This window comes from Pleuronectes platessa, chromosome 19 (genome assembly GCF_947347685.1).
Source record: "Pleuronectes platessa chromosome 19, fPlePla1.1, whole genome shotgun sequence".
In the NCBI taxonomy this organism is placed as follows: Eukaryota; Metazoa; Chordata; class Actinopteri; order Pleuronectiformes; family Pleuronectidae; genus Pleuronectes; species Pleuronectes platessa.
Window position 1 is genome coordinate 10,597,605 of NC_070644.1, and position 25,054 is coordinate 10,622,658.

Sequence of the window (25,054 nt, forward strand, 5' to 3'; positions counted from 1 at the left end):
GTTCTTGTTTATTTTGTCTATTGCTTATCATTTTATTTATATTATACTTCATATATTTGTTCCATACACATTTGAAAATGTTCAATAAATACAATTATACAATATAAAACAGCAACACTTAAGACAGGTATATGACAGTAGAATATAAATATGATGTATAATATAATAGAAACTATGACTATCTAGCATATTGTATATCTCAACCACGCTTCAGCTCCTTTGCTAAGCTAATTAGCTTTTAGCATTAAACCTAAAACCCCCCTTTCTGCTGCGGGAGGTGGGCGGGCTCCCAACTCATCCCCCAATCATCTCTTTCAACTCTCGGGAAAGGCGTTGTCACGTGCCTCCTCAGTGGCCAATGGCCAGTGGCGGATCATCCCGTTTGGCCGCACCCAAGCGGGATGATGGCGGATGGGCGGAGCGACGACGCAGAGCCGAGCAGAGAGATAAACCCGCTCTGAACCCACCGGGCAGCGGATAGAAAAGCACACCGAGACGGAGAAGACCACCGTCCTGCTTTCACCGAGCCTTGCTTCTATTTCACCGCGTCTTCACAGAGAGGGTAAGCCCGGGAACAGACGCTTGCTGTCGGAAACAACATGGCCCATCCTGCGGTTCAATATTAGAGCCGTGTTGTTTCAAAGTGACGAGCCGCTCACTGTGATGCTAACGCGTTTTGTTCGCTCCGTGGAGATTTGCTGTAGCTGCTTTGAAACCGTAAACACTTCTATTTCCGTGTTTTAAAGAGTTGTAGATGGTTTCTTGTGTATGAGCAAAACGGCCTAGGGGCGCTGGCACAGTCGGTCGTGCACACGGGTGTGTCTTCACTCGCCCCGGGTGTCGTTAGCCCGCTGCCCGAGCAGGCCCCGTGTTTGCATTGTTTTACATCGGAGTCATGTAACTGTTGTGCTGCTCAGGCCGTTACAGTTACACACATCGTGTTTCTGAACTGGGCGTGTTGTTGTTGTTGCTGGAGCAGGGGGATCGGGTCTGTGCTCGGCCGAGCAGTTTCCTGTGTGAGGTCAGACAACAGACACCATGTCCTGCAGAGTGACACGCGTGGATGAACGGTTTTAAAGTGTAAGAAGGGTTTGCAAGTCAGCTCAAAGGAAATGGGATCATGCAACACTGCATTAGATAGAGTATGGTGCATTAGTAACCCCCTTGGGGAATTGCCAAACCGTCTGTAACTTAATGCAATGCTCAAAACGAAACAAACACCACTTTGGGTTCGTTGTCTATGTTAAAACAAGATACAGCATTGGCCACGTTGTGCATATACAATGATAGTTCATTGGTAGACTTGTCAGTAACAACTCTATCAGTTGTATTAGTCCTTCGTTTACCTATGTTAAAACAAACTGCTGCATCAAGCTTCTTCAATGCTTTTACAATAGTACATTTACTATCTTCATGATTTGGATGAAAAATGCGATTTGATATAATCACCTTGGGCCCTGGGAACTTGTGATTGTTCTCATACACATTAAAACGAGACCGCGAACCCCCATTTGACAAGATCTTTGTTTTTATGTGTTTTTTTTATAGGATGTGTATGTCATCCAGCACCAAATATACACACTTGTTCATACATTCCATCAGTATTTTACGTATGGAGAAAATTATAGTGAAAATAAATGATTCCCCTTTTTTCCGAGGGATCCACTCGTCCTCGCCTCCCACTTTGAGAACCCCTGCACTTTCAAAATGAAAACTGTTATTCAACCTGGCTGATGTTTAAGATGTTGTTAATGGATTAATGTGTCTTGTTGACTGACAGTCGGTTGTTTATTATTAGGCCCAAACTGAAGTAGATAACCTCTAAGCTCTTCCCGTATCTAGCTTCTTTCGAGAGTGCACAGTGAAGTCCCCTAACATTCATACTAGTATAAGGATTAACGAAGCCAGATAAAGTGTATGTGTGTGTGTGCAGATGGATGTTAACTCCCTGCTTTTGGTAATTCTCTTAGAATGAGTGAAACTCCCAAAGGAGACAACCTAGCTCTGTCAGTCTGGCTCCATGTTACCACCCTCGACACACACATACACACTCACTCGAGATACAGAGCTCTATGTTTGTTTTACTCCCACTCCCCACGCCCACACCCTTGACTGCAGTGCAGTTGAAAATGTGTTTCTCATTTTAAGTCCTCTCACTATTTCACTCTAACCCTCCTTCCTCTCCATATGTGATCACTTGGTAGCGTTTCAGGAAGGTTCATTTTCCTCAAAATGTTTTAAACATTCATTCTCAAGCTTGCATTCACACTGCAGAGGTCGGTAGAGATAGTCGGTATGCTGCTATGTTTGGGTCAGATATTGATCCAGCAGAAGGCTTCACAGATGTGCAAATGATAGTGCAGGCCGGACAGTGAGAGAAGGGAAACTGTACAGGGAGGGGTGTGTTGTTTCAGAGAGCCATCTCCCTCCACTATGTCCCATATGACATGCGACAGCCAGATAAACCCCAGGCCACTGCACTTGCCTGCTAACACAACACAGCGTCTCTCCTGGCCCTGGCAGGCAGCGTCAGATAATGCATTTTCCATTTTGACTGTCATCAGCGGTGAAGCTTACTTACTGTATATTTTAGACTTTTTTTTATTTATTTTTTTAGAGCTACTGTGATTTTCTTGTTTCACAAATCAAACAGCATTTACTTTTAGTTGGCTGTAATCATTTTTCCGATCATCAATTACATTTTGGTTTGAAATCAACCTGGACTTTGTCGTTTTACTTTACAAACTGATATAGGAAGTAAAATGGCCCAGAAATGTATGCAGAGTTTAAGTAATGTTGCTAAAGGACCTAATGTCCTTGTCTTCTTAAAGCGCTGTAGAATCGATTGGTCATGTTGTAAATAACAGCACAAATTACTGTCTAGTGTGCAGGGCCATACATGGGGCAGTGCTAAAATGACATCTAAACCATTCCTAACAGTCATGGTAGTCGGTGGTTTGTCACACACACACAAACTAAAGAGCAGTTGCTTGTGGATCCCCAGTAATGACAGGCATCCAGCTCAGAGATATAAAGAGCCCGGTTTGAGTGCTTCTCCTTAATGTCTACTAACTGCTTCAAACCCCAGCTGTTCGCACGCACACACACACTTACAGACTTACAGAGGGACCAATGCAGACTTTTCACACACAAGGATCTTTTCATGAGCGATTGTTTGATTGGCATATTATTGGAAAGGACTAAATGGATCTTTATTATAGAGCTTAGTCATGCTGAAAAGATTGTTTAATGCAAGCTTCCGTCTTTCAAAAGAGAAATATGCTAAAATTGGAACATTCACATGTATGCAGAGCAGTGTAAAGTTGACTAAAAGCCATCCAACACAGAAGAGCAGGGAGTCTGGCACTCCTATCTACAGTGCATCTCTTGTTTTTATTCTCTCTTTCTCATTACCTCATTGCTGCCTCCACAGAGAATGGAAACATCTGTATTGAGTGGTGTCATTTACAGGTCAACACATGAGTCTGAGTCAGTCATGTGGAGGAAATCCTGTCCTTGTTTAACAACAGCGTCCAGTTCATTTTCCTGTTTGGATATATAGTTGTATATCATCCTTGTAAGCCGTGGTCTTGGGTGATCAGATTATACAGTTATAATTACAAATGTAAGTGCGTCCAAAGTGCATTGAGGACCTATCTGTCTGACCACATTGAAAAATGGTCTAGGACACATAGGAGTCAGTATCCAAAAGTCTTCTAGGCCACATCTGTATTTTATACACATTCATAATCAGCTGGTTCTCAAATCACGGAAGCTGGCTTTGTCAACTATGTCTACAATTTTGAAATGGCTGTGGAGCTATATTATGGGGATGTTTTAATATATTGTGTGATTTAATTTGCTTGAAACACAACAACAAATAGACTCACTCTGTATTGTTTGGATTTCTTCTTTTAATTATCACACTAGACACTGGGAGTGTATTGTTACTTTCGAACATAGTTGGTCCTTACAAATGGAAATGATCTATGGGCTTGTTTGCATATTCGGGGAAGATAGATCTGTTTACACGTAGTCTTTCAAGACGCATGTGGAGACACATTCTCACACCTGGTGTGAACTGAAATACTCAGCGCTCTAAACTTGTGATGACTGAAGACACATGCTAATGTCAGGTATGAACATCTAAATTGTGTTTAATTCACAGATGGAAGTAAGTGTTGGGTCAGTAGTTCCACTACTTTAGATATGTATGTCGTATTTACACTGGCTGTTGTTTATAATACACTGAATGAATGTATAAATAGTTTTTGTCTAATTTGTTTACCTCCTCTTGATTATTGACTTGGCACAATGTTGTTATATATCCATTTCTCTAGCTCTTGCTCTAGAGTATGAATGTTGGCGGGAATTAAAACATTTTCCTACACTATTACTTATTTTTACATTAGAGAATTAAAGCAGCACAGACACGCATAGATGGTGCAGATAGTCGTACAAACGACCTCGACTTAGGAATAACGGCAACATAAACAATCAGTTTCCTGACAGTGAGATGTATGATGTTCTCCATGTTGAGACATTCTTTTGGGTTCGGCCCCGGGCCCTTTCAGTGAAGCCATTCGTTTCCTGTGAGTGCAACCTTTAGTCGAAGTAAAGCAAATTTAATGGCTGTCGTCTGCCACCAAGTTTATAGCAGGCAGAACAATGAGCACATTAAGGTTCCTGTGGGAGATGGTGTAACAGACTCAAACGTTTTTATTATTTGGCTGCAGTTTCCCTTTTGATACTTTTAAAGCATGAAATGTAAAAACACTTAAACTTATAATGACAAAACAAAGTATCTTCTCTGATTTCTCACATAATAGCAGTTGGTTCATACTTCATGAATGTGATCCTTAATCCATCATCACAATGTTTTCCTGTTGCTTAGAGACAGAGGGGGAAAAGGCGTCTTATGCAGAGTTTCCCACATTCATAGTGAAAACGGTGGCAGAAATGGCAGCTTTAAATGTGCACATGCTGTTACATATTATGTCACCTCAAATACAAAGACAGTCCTCACTGTGTTAACTCTGCAATAGGTCTTTAAAGCATTGCACTGCTACAGAATCTCAAACAAGGTGAATTTGTTACTTACGTCTGCTGCTCTGACAACTGGCTTTAATTAAAGATGTGATTTAAAACAAAATCATCTATTTAAAATCCTTTTTCACTCGTTTCCAGGTTTGGAGAAGATTCAATTATTTTCCCAACCTACACGGCTACAGACTCTGAATCAGCTCAAGTGCATTTTTTAAAACAGCAGGGTGTCTTGGTTTTCCTGCGTGCCAGTGACAGTCCATGTGTTAAGATTATAACCAGGTCATGTAATTTGAATGAGATTGTTTATAACTCTGGGAACCCTGCAGTATTTTTTTTAAAATAATTATAATACCAGTCCGAAGATGTGCGCCTTGTGACACTGACTGGCTCGCAGTATGATTCTAGCCCACAGTTGTTCTTACATAACACTAATCTTTTAAAGGGTTTCCCAGAGTTGCCATGGCAATGTGTTTTGGTTTCCATAGCGATTGCAATCTGTAACAGGAGTGGAGGCTAGCCGAGCCCCCCCGCACCTACATTTCTGAGGAGAGCAGGAGGGGGGTACTGCTGAGGCGGAAGTGTTCTGCACTGACGGAGAAAACTTTGTCCATCTGCGGCCATTGGTATTGCCAGTGCTAGATTGGTTTCTTTTACCGGATCATTTTGGTCATACAGCCAGTATTTCTTAATTAGTAACCATTACGGGCATCAGAATGGAACTACAGAGTAAAAAGAATATTTGACAGCCGCTGGTCTTTTGTCTTCGTCCTTCATTTCTCTCATAAGTCAGCAATAATGATTTATTATCGACTCTTGACACTCGCAGTGCAGAGATCTGGGTTGATCCTTTTGCAAATGCTTCTTTGTAATAAATATAGTAAGACAATTTCATTGTTTGCTCTTTATTTGCAGTTTTCCACCACAGAATGAAGTTCAATTGTTTAATCCCTCACGGTTTTGTCGTTTGTCTTTGCATCGCTTCTTTTCTGCAGTCATGTTTGTTTCTCCTCGTGCTGTTACCATTAAAAACCAACACCAACAACAGGCAGCAAACAAAGCATAAGTGAGTCAAACCTACGGGAATGAGACCTGACGGTCAGTCTTGAGGCATTAGGACTTTTCTCTTGTAAACCAGGCTGACAAGGGCCAGTCACTCTAAAACTGCAAACAGCAGTGTTGTAACGTACTTTGCCAGACGAACCGAGCTTAAAGGAAACATCCTTTCAGTGTATTTTTATTTTTTATTTCAATGTATATCTCATTGTTTTGAGATGACAAAGCTCCAAGTACATACATTTTTTAGGCACAGTTGTATAAACAGGAAAATTGGACTTTGTCTTGCTTTTTAAGGAGTGAATTTGGCAACAGACCTAATCGGTAATGTTCTCATTGTTCTGGCAATAACTGATGTCCTAATCACACGAGAGAAACAAAAAAACAGCTTTCCTTCCGCAATTAGAGCTAGGAGAATGCAACTGTAATACAAGGGGGGAAAATACCATATCAACAAACAAAATCTACAGTTTGTTTTTTAAATTACTTATGTAGAGAGCCATTTGTAGGTCCTGTTTATGTGCCATGTAATTTTTTATAGCAGAACAGCCCATAATGACATGAGTTGAATAGCATACATCCTTTAACCTGAGTTTAACCAGTCATCCTTTACACTTTAAATGTAATAGTGTTTGTCTAGTTCTCCATATTATTGTTATGTCTTTTATGTGTGAGGTCTCTCCAAGGTGCCAATCTAGCAAAAAAGCTATCCATTTCTACTCTTAATGAATCGGCACAGATAGACATGTAAATGTTGACAGGTGAGCTGAGATTAGTGAAAACTCTGTTTGATTTTTGTGGAAAGTGTCAGAACACCAGTGGAAGTTGGCAGGAACAGAGGGAGGGTTTGTGAGGTCTCAGTGTGATACTGGATGCTTTGGGTTTGGTCTGCTGTTGTCATGGCAGTTTTGGCTGAACATTTGTATTGATGCGGACTAATGGGCTGCATCGGTTTCAGCAAGAGCCCCCCTTCATTACCCATGCATGCTTGCACACACCAACATTTCCCTGTGCTCAGAAGCCTGCCCATTTCCTCCAGAGTCAAAGCTTGAGTCGTCTGTGCTGTGACTGACAGGTGGAAGCTATTTATCCTCACATGCACCCAGCCAGTCGGATGGACACAGATCTGTAACACATCTGTCACTCACTTTGCTTTATGGCTCCTAATCTCCTCCTGTAGTTGTCAGTTAGCTTGTGTAGGGCAACAGTTGAACGGAAAGTGTGGTATTGTATGAGCAAAGGCTACAAATGAGAATTTATCATTTGAAAGTCTGAAGAATACCCCAGGTCGAAGTTGCTCACTGAAAAGTTATAATTTCACATACATAAATATATACGGTTCAGCTTCTACTATTTGAACATAGGTTGCTTGAATTGACTTATATTTTTCGAAAGCAAATATCTTCAGGTATTGAGCGGGATGGTTGGGCAAATCTAGATGTTTAAAGACAAAATGGACGAATGGCTTGGATAGACATTTTATTTCATAGTTTACTGGCATTTAATGCAATAAACATTCATATTAGTCTAGCTTTAGGGAAATAGATGTTTGGGTATATATATTTGTTAGAAAGTGATCATAGGTATAACAAATTCCTTTTCCCTCTGCAGGAGGCCAGGATGAACGGCGATTCAGGTGCCGGAGTGGTGACGGCCCCCCCTCCCACCACTGCCCCCCACAAGGAGCGGTACTTTGACCGGGTGGACGAGAGCAGCCCGGAGTACCAGAGGGAGAGGAACATGGCGCCTGACCTCCGGCAGGACTTTAACATGATGGAGCAGAGGAAGAGGGTCTCCATGATACTCCAGAGCCCGGTCAGTGGAACAGAAATATGAAATTAATGTGTTTATACATATTCATATTCTGATTGAGTAGCAGTAGTCCATATCATGGAGCAGGCCGTTTAACACACGACACAGTCCTAGATTGGGTGTACTTGCAAGACATAAACTAAAACACTGTTAAATTATTTCCTCTCTGTTTCTGTTCTTTTTTGGGTCACTGTGCCCTCTTCTGTTTATTGTTTTACCCTTACACATTTTTCTTTTTCTGTATCCGTGTCTGTGTTTATGACCGACAGGCATTCTGCGAGGAGCTGGAGACAATGATCCAGGACCAGCTGAAAAAGGGGAAGACGCCCACTAGCCTTTTGGCACTGCAGCAGATCGCAGACTTCATGACCACCAGCATGCCTTCCATGTATCCCGCTGCACCTCAAGGAGGCATGGCAGCGCTCAACATGAGTAAGCACAGAAGAGAATGAGTGTGTGTGTGTGTGTCTTTTTGACCTCAGCCACGTTATGTCTATGCTCACAGTGAGTGATGCAGCATGTGACAGAGTTGGTGACTGGACAAAGAGTCCAATCGGATTTCTTTCTTTCCTGCTGTCCAGTAATCAGTATTCTCTCTAACTTCAATTTATACAGCAGTTATATTTTATAAATGTTTGCAAAGTTAATGTCTTGTCTCAGCGTTATTTTAGTTTTTCAGTCTCTAAGTCTTTCTGTCTGTTTCATCTCCTCCTCTCAGGTTTGGGTATGGTGACTCCCGTGAACGATCTGCGAGGCTCAGACTCTATCTCCTATGACAAAGGAGAGAAGCTACTTCGCTGCAAGCTGGCCGCCTTTTATCGGCTTGCTGACTTGTTTAGCTGGTCCGAGCTCATCTACAACCACCTCACAGTGAGATTCTTGATAACACAACTTACCGTGACAACTGATGCATGCCAGAGGGACACATGGTTTAATCAAATCTGGCTCTAAAGAAGATAAATCTTATCACGTGTGAAACTGCATTCATATACACACGCACAAAATGAAAACGCTTGCTGACAGTAACATCTGTTTTTAAGGGCATTTAATAAAACTTTATAAACTTTGTTCATATGACAAGACAAACATTTTCTAGACTCTTTAACCAAGTATTCAGCCGAGCACTAGTATAGGTATACTTTGAACTTTATTTCGCAAACATCAATAATTAATTCATCAATTTGATTCCTCTTCATTTGAGCCAGTTTCCGTGTGAAACACTGTAATCTAACTCGACTTTCTTCCTGTCTTGTAGGTCAGGGTGAATTCAGATGAGGAGCGTTTCCTTATTGTCCCTTTTGGGCTCCTGTTCAGTGAAGTCACGGCCTCCAGTCTGGTAAGAATCTGTCTAATCTAATAGAACTCTGTCTTTCTTCAGAAAATGAAACCCTATTTCTCCTTAAATTATGTTGTACGATTTAAAGCTAAACTCAAAGCTGTTATTTATGCTTTATTGTCTGACACCCCCTGCCTTCCAGGTGAAGATAAACATTCAAGGGGAGGTAGTCGATCGGGGAAGCACCAACCTTGGAGTCAACCAGGCCGGCTTCACTCTCCACTCTTCCATCTATACCTCCCGACCCGATGTGAAATGTATCGTACATATACACACAGCTGCAGGTGCTGCGGTAAGGGACAGTGACTACACCGTAATAATATGCAGAATAAACAGACATAGGTACATTGTAATCTTATGTTGTGTGGCGTTGTTTATTTCTTTGGTTGCAGGTGTCAGCCATGAAATGCGGCCTGTTGCCCCTCTCACCTGAGGCGCTGTCTTTGGGCGAGGTGGCCTACCATGACTACCACGGTATACTGGTGGATAAGGAGGAGAGTGAGCTTATACAGAGAAACCTAGGCCCTACGAGCAAGGTAACAGCTCTGTTTATATGTGAATGAAAATAAGAAAAATATTGCTTCCGTGCATTTAAGTCTCATTAAGTAACTTTTATTTTAGACCAGTAGTAATAGTTTGGATCTTTCCTGTGTCCCAGGTGCTCGTCCTGAGGAACCACGGATTGGTGACCGTGGGTGAAACAGTAGAGGAAGCTTTCTTTTACATGCACAACTTGGTCGCTGCCTGTGAAATCCAGGTACAACACACACTGAGCTCTGTAAATCGAATTTAATCAAAAAGCTATTGGGACTGATTTGGTGCTGTTCATTCTGAAACTCTCACCATAAAAGTCCGTTATCATATTTTAAAATCACAAAATGCTGTTTCTATATTTTCTTATTTACGTTTTGAAAAGACAGGTTTCTACTGTGCTTCTTCTATTATAGTATCACATGGACCACCATGTATTTTCATGTGGTGTCATGATAGCGTTGTTTGTTTGCATTTATCACAACAACTGTCTTTGTCTCTTGTCTCTCCACATCTTTTTATATGTTTCACTTTCTTCATCAATGTCTATGTGTGTGCGTTATGTTGGTGTGCCTGTGTATGTCAAACATTTTTGTTCCTTCTGTTTTCTGGAACTGTCTGTGGTTTCTTTGTCTGTCTGTATTCCCCAATACATTTTTCCAGGTGCGAACACTGGCCAGCGCTGGAGGGCCAGACAATCTGGTGATGCTGGACCCGGGGAAATATAAGTCACGTTCAAAGGTCCCTGAGCCGGTCGGCGACGGGTCCCCTTCAAACCCCAAGTGGCAAGTCGGGGAGCAGGAGTTTGAGGCGTTTATGAGAATGCTCGACAATTTGGTTAGTACAAAAAAGAGGAAAAAGGGACGTACTATAACAAAAACTGATGCTTTTTAGGCCACTCCAGGACATTTGGAGGGAAAGTAACTAATCCTTAAACTTCCGGGAGCCCTGGCCTCTGGATTAACTTACCCCCACTTCCCCTCCTTCACGTGGTTGGGACTTACATTAATAACAGATATTTGCAGTCTTTGAAATTATTCCACTCTATTGTGTATTAACCCTATTCTAAACCTCCGCTGTTCTCTTCTGTCTTCTTGTTGTCCAGGGCTACAGGACGGGCTATCCTTACCGCTGCCCGGCATTGCGGGACAGAGGTAAAAAATACAGTGATGTGGAGAACACTCCCTCTGTCCATGGTGGTTACTCATACGGGGAGGACAGCGACTCAGGCGCTCGCTCCCCGCTGAAACAGAGCTTCCAGCGCGGCCAGCGTGACAAGACCCGCTGGCTCAATGCCGGTGGCCGGCCCGATGAGCCCTGCGAGGATGGGCCTGATGCCAGCAGCCCCAAGTCGAAGCCTAAGGTGTGGACGAACATAACACACGATCACGTCAAACCCTTGCTGCAGTCTCTCTCGTCCGGTGTCTGCGTGCCAAGCTGTATAACCAACTGCTTGGTCTGTGCCTACCTTATTGTTCCTAGTATAGATTTTAGATTCACCTTGTTGATGGATACGGGTAGTTGGTTGGCATCCTGAGGTCCTTGGGACAGGCAGGACTTAATGTACAGTACAAAGCTGTATTTTTTTTTTTACATCTTCTCTTGAGCCTTTTTTATGTGCTCACAAAATTTAACTTTCACTTCTTTTAGGCTCTTTTAACCTGTGATTTCAGACATCCTATTAACCCACCTTTCTAATGCAGTTACCTCTGCTCTTTAAGTTGCTGTGTAGAACAGCTGTGATTATCTACTGACTTTCTTTAATCTTTTCTCCCTCCTGGTCTCCTAATGCCTCATGATGCAAGGCCAGCTCCCCACAGCATGCCCCACTGCATGTGTTGTAGTGAAGTGCATTGTTGGTGTTGATGTTTTTCCCCGAAGGAGCGAGCAGCAGGGGTGTGGCATGAGTCCTCGAGTGGGCGGTTGAATGTGGGAAGAAGCTGTGATGTGTTGCCGCAAACCACATTGTTGCTCGTTCTGTAAAACACTTTTACTTTCTTGTCTCTGCATCTTGATGAGGGCAAAGTATTGTTGCAAAAAAAATTAGTTAGGAGAACAGATTAAAAAAAAGTAAGGTCAGTGAGATTTATTAAACATCTCAGAAGATTAATATTCTCTGTATTAAGGAGGGAGGAGGCATGTGTTTCACTTCCAGAAAATTGCATTTTTGGATAAGAAAAAAAAATTGTGGTCACAAAACCAAGCAAAAACTTCCTTTGCAAAAGATTAATGCATCCTGCTTTTGTGATTTAAAATTGTTCTTAAATTGAGCTCAGACTACAGGACACTCGGGCTGAGTTATCCCCAATATGCCTAAAACCTTAGTCGGTACCTTGTCCGGTCAAGATTATCCTGTAGGGAGATGGGTTACATGGTTAATATGTTTGATATTTCGGATTTAAAATCAGGACCACAACAGCTTAAGAGAAAGACTGGTGCTGCCAAGCGATGGGAAACATTCAGATTTTAATGCCAGCTAGCGTGACATTGTTGACAGTAAAACTCTAACCAGAAGAATAGATAACCCGATTGACTGCGTCTTTCTAACCATTTCTCATTTAGAATTATTTTGTCTTCTCCTCTTGTTTATTAACATTAGAGCAAGTTGTTGCTCCATGCCTCCCTCTATTTGTTTATATGCCTGTCCATGAGATCTGAGGTGGTGCGTCAATGCAGTAAGCAATAATATTAATAGAGGTTGATGTTCCATTATTTTCTCATATTGCTGTGTGGGTTTGTAAAAGACTCTAGAGAACAATATCTGCAAGGCGTTTGTGTCACAACCGGATTTTTACAACTCCTGTAGTCTGAGCCCAGCTAAACTTCTGCAACTGCTTCCAGTTGTGACCGTTTGCTCTATTATGTTTGCTTCCTCTTATTTCTGATTTCATTTTTGATTCTGAAAAAAGTTCAACTTCAAAGCCTGCATGAGTGGATTTTGTCTGACTAGAGAAAAACAATGACGAACAATAAGCCATGAAATTTGACCTGACTTTTGAATCAATTATCTCCTGTTGGGAAAGTAGGAAATGTTGTGTTGTGAGACTCTTTCTCAGTGAGTATATCATGTTTACATGTTCATCCCATTCCCAACCAACCCAACCCAGCTACTTCCATCAAGGAATCCCTTCCTCATCCAGCTCCCTGGTTTCAGCAGCTAACCAGCCAAGCTTATAGTAAACACAGGAATGAAGTCATGAGCTTACGCATTCCACTGCAAATTACATGCTTAGTTTATAAAGGTCAAGTAAAACGTTTTGCATGGAGATTTTGTTCGTATACTCATGCGCTGCTGCTCATTCAGTTTAATGCAAGAAATGGGGGAAGATTTCTTTCTAATTTCCCTCAGTCATGCTGAGCATTACCAGGTTTAAAAGAAGCCGATGGGGTATTTTACAAGAGCATATTTAACATGACAACAAAAGGTTTAAACCTCTGCCGGACAGATGCACTCTTGTCTTACATTGTAGCTCTGTGACAGTAGCTGTTATTATTTCTGACCCAACATGGGCGAGTGTGCTCGGGTGTGTTTCTCTCTCTGTTGTCCTTGTTGTCGTATATCAGCCTGGGAAATGACTTTGGTGATGCCAGCTCACCCCTCACTGCCACTCTCGCTTCGTAAGCCAGCCTCATCGTCTAAGTCACCCAGCCGCCCCTCACCCTCCCTCACCTCTTACCACCTGTCTTCCCTCCCCTAACCCTTTCACCATTTTGTCATTGTGTGATGTTTTCATTTGTCTCCTTCTGTGTGCTCCTTCTTTGTTTATATTTTAAACTCTAACGGTACATCAATGATGATGACAAAAGGTTGTCGTGCAAAAAAAGTTTTCTTCATTTTACCGACACTGACCATCCCAAAAGCAGTATAACCTAAGGAGTGTAGAACCATCGGTAGGATGCTTAAAACATAATGACCCCTATGGAAGAACATTTTCTTTCTTACCCTAAATTATTAATACTTTCCCCCCGTAAATGTTACCTTTTGTAAAGCTGCCTGTTCTATTCAGTTTGTGAGTTTGTGTTTATGTGACAAAATTGTCCCCAAATAGTAAAATGAACACTTCCATACTGAGGACCTTGAGGTCCTGCTGGGAGAAACACACTGACAAAGATTAAGAGATTAGCAGCCTCAGTATGGTGCTATGAAACCTGGAAAAAACAAATGATCAGAAAATAGTAATAGTCCTGCAACAGCAGCAATAATTTCTGTATCATATTTATACTCATAATTCATACATTTTATGACATGCATGTAAGTCACTGTTTCAATTGTTAACTTTCACAGTCTGAACTGTGATTACACGTCTCACTATGTGCAAGTTCATCGTTTCAAAACTCCGTCAACCTTGGTTCTTAAGCCTGAATATATATATTAAATAAAACACTCACTTTAATTTGATGTATAATGAGTAGCATCATCTATAAATTTCGAAATCAGATTTAAATGTATTTTGTTACTTGCACCGACACATTTCTTCACTTGTCTCTAGGACAATTGTTTATTTCGTTTTCCTGATAAATTACTTAAATTACCAGCTCTACACTAAAAACACCTAAAATGTTATTTTGTGTTTTGCTTGTCCTAATGCTCTCTATTTAATATAATTTAGGCTCCATTTCATTTGGTCTTTGTTCACAAATCGATCAAACTAGACTCAATTAGATTGTATCATCCCGCCAGGCCAATAATCTAAATTGATGAATAAGCATTAGATACGATATGCTTTGGTGGAAATTATGTAGACCTGCCCACCGCTAATTAAACTAAGGTACAAATTAAACTTATTGTCTTCTGTGTTCCTTCATCATCATTGGTTCGCTTTTTACCTTCAGTGTTTTTTTTTTTTTTACAGTTGTCCAACTTTGTCCATTTCAGTTCAGCATGATTCTTGTATTGTGAAGCCTGCATAATATTTTGTCTGGATCTATTTTCTGGCTTGGGTTTTCATGTCAGTCACTAGATTTGGTTTCAGTTGTTTTTTTAAAACACGTTATTTGGTGTTCACAGTGGTCAAAGGAAGACGGCCTCCGCCAGGGTGCCGCAGCCAATCAGTTCATCCCGTTGAACACCAACCCAAAGGACGTCCTGGAAATGCGGAATAAGGTATCGCAGCCTTTTTACATTTTTATTTACTCATTGATGCTTTTCCGGTTTTTAGCATTGCATTAGAATGATGATGCACTTGTTCCTCTTGTTCCTTCATAACTTTAAATGTTGTTGCCTTGTTTAGATCCGGGAGCAGAACCTGCAGGACATTAAGACCGCAGGACCCCAGTCTCAGGTTCTCTGTGCCAGCAGCGTCGGGGATCGCACCTTCACCCAGGTCAGTCTGTGAAGGCACCACATTAAAACCAGCACTGCCGCAATTACCCTGACCTGGAGAGAAATATCTGTCTCATGCTAATGAAACGATTGAGATTTTGTGTCCTGTGTTGAGCTACAAAAACACCTAAAACTCCAAATCAGTCTCTCCAGGTCTGGCGTCACTCCTGAAACCAAAACGCTGCAATCTGTGAATTTTGTGTTAAGATGCCCTCTACACTAAGCTGTAATGAAATACAATTGGTTGCAACTCAAAGTATTATTGAATCTGATCCGACATCAGTTTTGTCGAGGAGAATCTTCTTTATGAATACTAAAAGAACCGTCCTCCATGTTGTGGAGCATGGAGTGACTTTTGTAACTCTGACATTATTTTCTAACCACAGAGATTGTCAATGTGGCAGGTGAGTAACATGTGGGAGAGGTAACCTCACTCTGCTCTCCAGACCTGCCAGCTTCAGGTTGTCTCCATTTTCATACATCAGGGTTGCATCATTCAGAGTTTAGTTACTTATACTCAGCACTTGCAGGCATTTTGGTATCTTGAAATGTTCAAGAAAACCCGTTACTGTTTTTTTTCCTGTGCATGAATCCTTTATCTTTTTTTGAGAGGTACAAATGCAAAAAACAGATTGACGGCTTAGTCAGTTTGAGTTTCATTTTGGTTTGCATGATTTACTCGACCTTGGCTGGGGAGGTAAGTCTTTTCGAATCGGCACAAACACCATGAAAAGCAGAACAAGGGCAGATGAAGTGTGCCGGTACAGTCACGAGTCAAAATCGCTGCACAGCCTTCTCCCCTCTTGTAAATAGTTTCTTTACGACGCATGCTCGTGGCTGTTTATCCCAATGCTGCTTTGCTTTTTACAGCCCCACCGCTTTTCCAGAACCATCTCTATTTGCATGTACCTTCCAGTGTTTATGTACATATACACCTGTATGTTGCTATGTGTGTATGCAGAAGTGGAAAGTAGTATGTCTTCTTCGGGACATTGTTAAGTTCTATATGATAGATTTTGAAGAGTCAGGTTGACAAATCAAATTAACAGTTTTTCAAACAGGATTATGCAAGACTCGCCTTGAGAAACTTTCAGCTTTAATAATAATGATATTTTAATAATCCATATCATCAAGGCTCCAGTTGCTATTTATGTGACATAGATCATATTTGTCTAATTTCATCTTAAGAAACACTTAGGCTTATAGTACTTATAGTATAGTACAATCAAGTCCGATTTTTGTTGAGCGACGTCTTTCCACCTCTGTGAGTGTGTGAATGGTGGTATGTTCGTGAACGTCTGCACACACAAGCCTGCCTGACAGACTATTAATGTGACTGTGCTGGTGATTAAGAGCTGGGTTGTGCCCCTTCCCCCCCACCTTACTGGGTTTACTATTGCAGGACGCCCCTCTGTCTGACTGTACTGATACTATTGATGGCCTTGATGTGTCCGAGGGGTCCTATAGTCCTGCTAAATCAATTAGAAAGGTACTTAATGCTCCAGCCACAAATGCCACTCACCCGTACTTCACACCATCCTGCAGTCAACCATTCCTCTGAGCCAGCAGACACTTGATATATGAGCAGAGGAAGTGGATGATAGTTCTAGGATGAGGAAATTTATAATGCTCCTATGTTTCAATTATGTTGTGACCCAGACTGTTTATATATTGGATTGTTAAATTTATGTTTTGTTTTTGTGGCAGCTATGAATCGATCGTGACCTGTATTTGATTTTCATGATAATAAAAAAAAGTTGACCTGAGCAGGTGTTAGATGCTGGAAATAAGGTTTTCTGTTTGTTTTACACACAATTAAAACATTGTGTAGAATTTGATTAATTAAATATTTGGTTTTAAAAAGCACAATTATTGCTTTTTGTTAGTTTACTGCAGTACTGCCTTTACCATTATTTTGGTAATGTACAATAACCCTTATTTAAATAGGTCCTTACTTGGGTTTTTGTAAAGGTGTTATCGTGAGGAATGAAAAAAGGGAAAGCACCTACTGTTCCGTAATAAAATAAGAATTAACCAGTGATAGTACATCATAGCATGTGCTTCTTGAATTTTGCAATGGCCTGTTTGCTCTATTTTGTACTCATGCTGGCACTTCTGCTCATGCTGTGTAGTAGCTGTGTGTGGGGGCCTCTAATCTTGATAATCAAGTTGTTTCACACTTGTGAAAACTTTGAGAGAAACTATTTTACACTGCAACTTTCTTATAAAAATATACAATTCTTCCATGTGTGACTTAGAGTAACTGTAATCCATCCCAAGTCGATGTCTCATCTTTTTTCCAACTTTCCTCTGTGTTACTTGAAGGGGGAGCTTGTGACGGCGTCCAAGGCCATCATCGAAAAGGAGTACCAGCCCAGGGTCATCGTCAGCAAGCAGGGTCCCAACCCCTTCACCAAACTCACCGACCGGGAGATGGACGAGTACCGCAGGGAAGTGGAACAGAATCAGAAAGGGCCTGAAGGTAAACCTGACAGGATGAAAGAAAGTCAATACGGAACCTATGAACTTGTTATACCTCCTCTCTGTAACGACATGGCTCTGAGTTGTTTTAGGCAAAAATTAATGACGTCACACATTTGTTTGAGAAAAACTTGCATCAGCTGCCATTGAGTATCTATATATCGGTCTGTTTGTAATTTATATTGGGGCAGATAAGGGTAAATTACCAAATCACTTTGCTAAATCTACATAGCAAGCATTGATACAGGGGTCATTTGAGCTGTGATACTTTCTGGTTCACTGTATCTTCATCAGCCATTATTTGATATGAAGGGTAAATCCTTGAGAATGATGCAAAAATCTATTAACCTTGAAATTGGCCGAACTGTGATGTTATCTCTCCACACACACATACTCATGGATTCACAGTGCAGGGACAAGACGCTAGTAGGGAGGGATCAGCCTACGGCGCATCCTGTCCTGAAGCTGAGACACCCCAGAGAGGTCAAGCCTCCATCTCCACACCTCTACAATCGGGAACTCGCTCGCTCAGCTTAGAGAAAGCCCCGCCTACGGCACCTGTAGCTGCTACCCCGGCCTCTGAGCAGACTTCTTTTTCCCTCGGCCTCTCCAGCGGGGCTGGGGCGACTCGGGATGGCACTTCTTCCGCAGGGACGCTAGCAGATGATGTTTTTTCGGCTCCAGATTCCCCACATAAGGAGTTCCACTGCGCTGTGCTGCGAGCCCTCAGCAAGGAGCCGTCAGTGGTAGAGGCAGCTAAGGCGGATCAGGCTCCAGGTACACCAGACGAAGCGGAGTCCTGCCTAAACTCTGGCCTTCTGCTTCCCTCCCCCCCTGCTCAGTCCTGGTCCACCACACCACATGCCGCTGCACTGGGAGTCTGGGCATCCCCCGCCTGCTGTGTCTTTTCCTTTTTTGTGGGGTTTGGAGTTTGTTGCCATTTTTTTTTTTTTATAACATCTGCAAGCGCCCTCCCTACCCACAGTTCAATCTCTTAAAGCCTCTGCTTGATTATTTTTCTCCCGATCCCTCTTTTTGATGTCTTGTCAAAGGTATCAGAGCTCTGGCAGATCAGATACCTTTCTGCAGTTTGATTGGAGGAGTAGCTCAAGAGAGAGGAGGTGCTCATTTTTGAGATTTGAAATCCTCCTCTTTTTCAAGATGCTCAATTGTTTGATCAAAGCTGTGTCTGAGCACAATCATCCAATCAGAGCATCCCAAGTGTGGACTTGAATAATGGTGTGGTCCTGCTTTTCCTGCTAACCTGTCCTGAAAATATCTCTCTTGGTGTTTACTCCCCCTCTTGTGCCTCTCACTCATTTCCATTGGAATTAACGATAGTTTTGCTTTTGGGATATTTAATGGTTGGTTTTACTGGGGTTTGTTTGAAAGAGTTTGCAGTGTTCTCCGGATTATCGCTTCTTCCTGGTTCGGTCCTGTGTGCTGTCTTCCCTTTTCTTTGTCTTTTGTCAAAAATGTATCATACATTTAGCCAGTATCAGAAATATTCAATTGTGTCCAGAAAAAACGATAAATAAATGTGTGGCGCATACCACTGCCAAGGCTAAACAGTCCCCTTATGAAACCATATTTGGATCCACATTATATTGCCCACAATCATATTCAAGATCCATGAATCTCATTTGTTCAAAGTGAAAAAATGTATCTGTCCCCTGATCCAGATCCACACATTATATTTATGAATTCTTATTTGTGTCATCCCCGAACCCTCCCCTTTAATGGAAATCAGTTCAGTAGATTTAGCGTAATCCTTCTAACTGGCAAACGAACAAAGACAGATGAAACATGACCTCCTTGGCGAAGGCAACTACCCAGATCAAGTTGCCTGTTGATTTCCTATTCCCTATTCATTTGAGCTTATAGATTCTTACTATTTTATTTCTTCTGATTTCCTTCCAGAAGCAGACCCAGACCCAGAGCCACTAGCTGAACCTGTGGAGGAGCCAAAAGGCCAGAAAACCACCTCCACACCCCCCAGCACCCCAGTCAGAGCAGATGAAGGTACATTTACCTGATTTATTCAACTTACCCGCCCTGGTCCTGTGTGGCTCAGCATGGCTGGGTGGTTTGATTCTTTCTAGGGTCGACGCAGGGAATGCAGAGGCTCCTGCCTATACACCTGCCTGTCTGTCTTGGGGTCTGTCGTTGTTGTGGTGGTCTTTAATAATACTACTACAGATGCTGTGCTGTGTTTTCTGTAATAACAGGCCAAGAGGTTTGGGGAATTTAATCAGACTTATACTTTAACAGATGGATCACTTCAGGGGAAGATAATCATAACAAAGCTCCAGTCTCAATGTCAGGAAATATTTAAGATTTAAGCTGCAAGTGAGAATAATAAATTATATATATATATTTACTTTTTTTTCCCCTCTTGGTCTTTATTACTATTGGATTACACCTATGTCAGCGGTATAGTCGATGATGATACTCAGACTGGCTTCAAAAACATCCCGGAAGATACATTTATTGAAAGAATAATTGGTATCAATTACGAGCTACAGTCTGCAAAAAGCAAAGTTATCGTCAGTGGGAGGAAAGGGATGGGTGGCTTTGAACACAGGTGTAATCGAATATGCAAAAATGTTGTTTTATAACATGTCTCTCTGTGTACAATATCTCTTTTACCCCTTCACTTCCATTCTCCATCTTTTGGGGTCTACTAAGAATGGTTCCCAACCATTCTTTTTTTTTATAATTTAATTTCCCCTTTTTTTTAATTTTAACACAGTGCCTGTGGTTTGACCTGCATAGACATTTGTTTCTACTTGTGCTTTTTCTTCTTTGTGGCTGCGATTACAATCAGGAGATGGAAATACAAAAGAGTACCTATTGCCATAGTAAGTACGTACAGTTCCACCTCCTCGCCACCCTCCTAGCTACCTGTCACCCCTCGCGCCTGTGTTTGAACATTTACCCCTCTTTTTTTCTTTGCATGGCTTCAGTAGCAGATCTGTTCTCTGGTCTCAACTAACCCCTTTGCCGGGGTTTGTGACTGTTCAGTCGGTCTTATCACGATTGTCTGACCTGTTGATGGGGGTTATTTCAGAGCGCCTCCATTTCTCATACTCAGTTTTAATGTTAATTTAAATTAATTGCAAGAAGAAGTGATACTGATAAGTTTTTTGAGGCCTGATCATAAACTTTTACCTAAAGATGGATGACATTTCTTCACATCCTGCCAAAATATCGAACCGGGATACGGCCATTATCATCTTGCGCCGCTGCAGTCTGCGTAGTAGTGATTGTGGAGTGAAGCTATGTTATCGTGGGCCTGTGATAAAGGATCTTGACTAATCACGAGTTGGTCTCAGCTGTCAATCATGACATTTCATCCCGTTTTTATAGCATCAAATACCAATTAAACCAAACTGACTGGAACAATGAGCAGTTGAACAGCAGTCATGTCGTCCATCTTTATATAAACTTTATGGATGGAATGCCTTCCTGTCTGATTTAAACTATAAATGGAGGATGTTTCTGAAGTAAACCTCACAACCTAACAAACTTTTTATGTTAGATAACCTCTCTTTTCTTCCCGCCAACGATTCACTGTCAGATTAACCAACCTCTTTAGCACACATGCACATTCTGTCAATGTTCTATGACTGTATGTATATTTCTGTCTCGTGGAAAATTACAGGTAACGTTTTGTAAAATGTGTTTTTGAATGTTTGTCTTTCAGAGGTGTCCTTTACCAGGTACATCAGTGCTTTATGTCAGTGTGGCTTTTCATTGGCTTTGCTCAGACTCACTGTTGGTGTTTTAGCTTTGTAGGCGGTTGAGGCCTGATGCTTGGCTGTGTGAGGTTCAGCCTCCATTTTATCTGTGTATGTTTTTTTTGGGCCTCATCTCTGCTCTGACATACATGAGAGATGTAAAATGAAGACTGGTGTGTGGCGTTGTCTCAGGTCTTGTGAGCGAGATCAGAATTGATCTGAGCTGTAGTTGTGTTGCACATGACAGCACGGTGTGAGCCTTCAGCAGTGGTTTGAATGCTGTGTGAGCAACTGATTCCTGGAGATCTACTGATCCAGACATGCTGGATTAGCACCTGTTGCTTCTTTAACTCACTGCTTTGGCACTGGAGGTTTGTTTTAAAGGATGAGACAATTACTTTAATAGCTTGATGTCGATAATAACTAGAAAAGCCTCATTAAATCAAAGCTGGTACAAAACCTCCAGATTTGTGAAGTATGACATTAAATATACAAAATCAATATTGTTAAATGTAGCCCGACCAATATAGTCTTTTAAAAACATTAGAATCTGTGTTTATGTAAAAGTAAAGACGTGCATTTATGTACTGTATATTTAATTAGTAGTATCGGCATCGGCCCCCAAAAATCCATATTGTTTGGGCTCTTTTGTTAATGAAACGACTTAAGTTTAAACTTTTGCTTTTGTGTATTTGTTTGTGGAAAGACAGATAAATGAAGACATGTCCAAATTAAATTAAGTTATTGCTCCTCTTGGGCTTTGCCAGCTTTGACCTAATTTACCTTTTATCACCTCTTGGAACTTTGAACTTACATGTGTGCCGTTTTAAAAATTACAATCACAGAAAACATCAGTTTTTGAATATTTTTCACTTGTGTTTGTTTGTGCACAGGGTGCAAATGAGCAAGGGAACTGCACTCGTTAAGATTTCCCTGGTAAAATGAAGGTAAAACCAAAATGCGGTGAAAGAATAAAGTTTGCTTTGTTATAGAAATTATGAATCTCGGTTGGGCTTTTGAGTTGAAGGTGCTTGAAGTGTCAGGTTGATGAATATAGTCAAGTGTGTTTTTAGAATTTTCCTTTAGGTAGAATGGTTGCGTCTGGAAACGTTCAAATCTCGTGGTCTAAGACTCTTTTAAACTGAAGAGCATTTAATTGTATCTGTGTAGCCGATCTCTTTAAATGATTTCTGTATAACAGTCCCATAGATGCTCTGAACTAAAGACGCCATATTGTGTAGACAAGTGGACTCTTGTGAGGTAGAAAATCCTGTGGAGGTTCTAGCTGATCCAGTGATCAGAGTGTATTAGCCTCACCGATGTGTAAGCTCAGCAGCACAGTTCCATCCCTCTATTCTCTAAAATCAATATCTCTCCATCTTCCCCTCCACCAGACTCCTTGCCTGACCAAACCTATAAAGACGAGAGCGATGCAGCCACCCTGAGACAGACCCTTCCAGATTTAACGCCCGACGACCCCTCCGACGCCCCAGCGCTTCCTGCCGAAGACCTCGCCTCCGCCCCTGCCACCGCAGACGCGGACGCAGCCGAGGGCGAGGAAGCCGCGGACGCCGGCGACCAGGAGGGGGACGAGTCTCCCTGCAAATCACCCTCCAAAAAGAAAAAGAAGTTCCGCACTCCTTCCTTCCTTAAGAAAAACAAAAAAAAGACAGAGTCCTAGATTGGGGAGCGTTGGCGCAGTCCTCGAGGCTGATCGCTACTCATTTCTGCTTTTTGTCCTCTATGGTATCACCTTTCGAGCAAGCCACAGTTACACACAGTTACGCTTTTTGCTGTTTTGATATCATTTTTTGTCGCTGGCTTATTAACCTATTTTTCCTCGTTAGCGCGTGCCAATTTTGTATACAGTGTAAAAATGATTGCATAAAGGTTTTTAATTATTAGAGGCTATTAGTTGTGAGAAATGCATTCAGTCTTCAGTCTGGCCTTTCACGCATGTCTCTTACTACAGGCCCACAGCCTCGATGTGAGGTTTCAGGGTTTTATCACCCTCATATTTTTTTTTTTTTTTTTAAGAAAAGCAGAGAATTACTTAACTGTTGTAACCACTAGAATGTATTGGGATTGTATCAAAAATGTCTAAGTGTCTTTAAAATGCACTGAAAGAGAAGCTTGTACCCTCTCATGTAACTGGAGGTTAATGCTGAAGGAGAGAACTCCAAATTGCATAGTGCTAATTTAACCTCTGAAGCTGTGCATTCATTTTAATCACGTGTTAGCAGGAAACTCAGTTGAGATATTTTCAGCGGATCATTTTAGCCATTGAAAATGTAATCACACAGAATCCATATTAACGTCTTCATAATCCAATATTTGATCTGCATTCCAGCTGAGTCACATCAGAGGTTTGTTGAATAAGTAAAAAACTTTTTTCAAAAATGTTTCAGCACAGAAGAGGCATCTTACTTAGGTCTGAAGATGATGTGGATTATTTCAATAACCGACTTTATTATAAACCCACATCTGCAGTGTGAATGATCCCTGTAAGTGTAAGAGAGCGCTGTGCTTGTCGATTATTCACATGGGGTTAATGATTTATTTGCTTCTGGCTCTTAAGTCTTTAGTATGAAGGAATGTGTAAAGAAAATCTTATTTTTTTTTCATTTATTGCTATTAATGGTTCTTTGTTTTCAATTGACCCCCTGATTTCACTCTGTTTCTGTGAAAGGCAGAAAAAGACAGATATGCTTTGTATCGTGTGAGAATACGTGTTACTTTGTTCTCGAGTACCTCCTTTTGTTTTTCTCTATTTTAAACCTCTCGCGCTTTTTCTCAGAAAGTAGATTGAGCCATAACGACTTGCTGTGAGGGAGCACTGTGAACCTGCTCGTTCATAAGCCACTGTCGCACAGATAATCACACTCCATCACAGACGTAGATACAGATGTGGGGGGAAGCATATAAATTACAATGTCTCCGTTTACGAAGCTGCATGATTAATCCTACTTCAGAACTGGACTTTCCTGTTTGCAGCTCGACTCTGAGCAAACCCACTTTGTCACTGATTACCTGTGTGTTTCCAGTTGCAGTAAACGCACACTGGCGAAAGCAGCTCACATTTTTATTTTCTCACAGATAATCATTAGTGTGACTGCAGTTGAGTTGTACTTGAGGTTACAGGGCATTAATACCAAGGCCACCTCCGTGCATTGCTTCCTAACCCTGTGTATTCATCCTGTGTTAGCGAATGGTTAGTCATCAGTCAGTCTAACTTATGGTGAATTGAAAGACAACACTAACCGGAAACTTCACCTACTCTGTGGTGATTATAGACCTCAATGTTTGTTCATTGCAGGTGTTATACCTACAGAGCTACATATAAGCTGAGAGCTCCGCAAGGACTGCATGTGTAGAGTCTTTAGAGCGTAAACTGTCCTGACTAATGACCCCTTTTAATTCTATTTAATTTTAGCTTCCGTGTGCTGATGATTATAGTAAAGTCCTTGTATTCATAGTTTTCATCTGAGTGAACCACACGTTTATTTTATTTTACCCCTCAGATATGCAGATTTGTGTTCTGACGGAACTACTTCCAATTAAAACATCTACAGACTTAAAACTTCCACTTCTCATTTGGCTCTGTCTGTTTTACAACCATGAATAAAAAACACTTCATTATCATTGCTGTGTTGTGATTCTATTAAGTTTATGTTTTGACTGTGAGATTAATCTTGGGGGAAAAAAAGAACATCAGCATTGAGTAAATATGTA

At 41.4% G+C, this 25,054-nt stretch overlaps 1 protein-coding gene across 12 annotated transcripts; it reads left to right on the top strand.

Moving 5' to 3' along the window:
* The first annotated feature begins 409 nt into the window (after window positions 1-409).
* add1 (adducin 1 (alpha)) lies at window positions 410-24,964 on the top strand. Of its 12 annotated transcripts, none has more exons than XR_008342368.1 (20): window positions 410-562; window positions 7,711-7,914; window positions 8,181-8,343; window positions 8,630-8,781; window positions 9,167-9,247; window positions 9,390-9,539; window positions 9,640-9,783; window positions 9,906-10,004; window positions 10,442-10,615; window positions 10,884-11,141; window positions 14,787-14,882; window positions 15,010-15,102; window positions 16,504-16,590; window positions 17,427-17,583; window positions 17,991-18,359; window positions 19,503-19,604; window positions 20,410-20,447; window positions 21,289-21,304; window positions 22,216-22,269; window positions 22,717-22,821. XR_008342368.1 is itself a non-coding variant. In XM_053447763.1 (19 exons), exons 2-17 carry the CDS (start codon window positions 7,720-7,722, stop codon window positions 20,442-20,444), a joined length of 2,355 nt encoding a protein of 784 aa, XP_053303738.1. In that variant the 5' UTR covers window positions 410-562; window positions 7,711-7,719; the 3' UTR covers window positions 20,445-20,447; window positions 21,289-21,304; window positions 22,216-22,832. The 12 variants fall into 12 exon arrangements, 9 of the variants coding, with proteins under 9 accessions (XP_053303738.1, XP_053303740.1, XP_053303736.1 ...); XR_008342367.1 differs by having other exon boundaries at window positions 20,410-20,443; XR_008342369.1 differs by lacking the exon at window positions 21,289-21,304 and having other exon boundaries at window positions 20,410-20,443; window positions 22,717-22,820.
* Window positions 24,965-25,054: the final 90 nt, after the last annotated feature.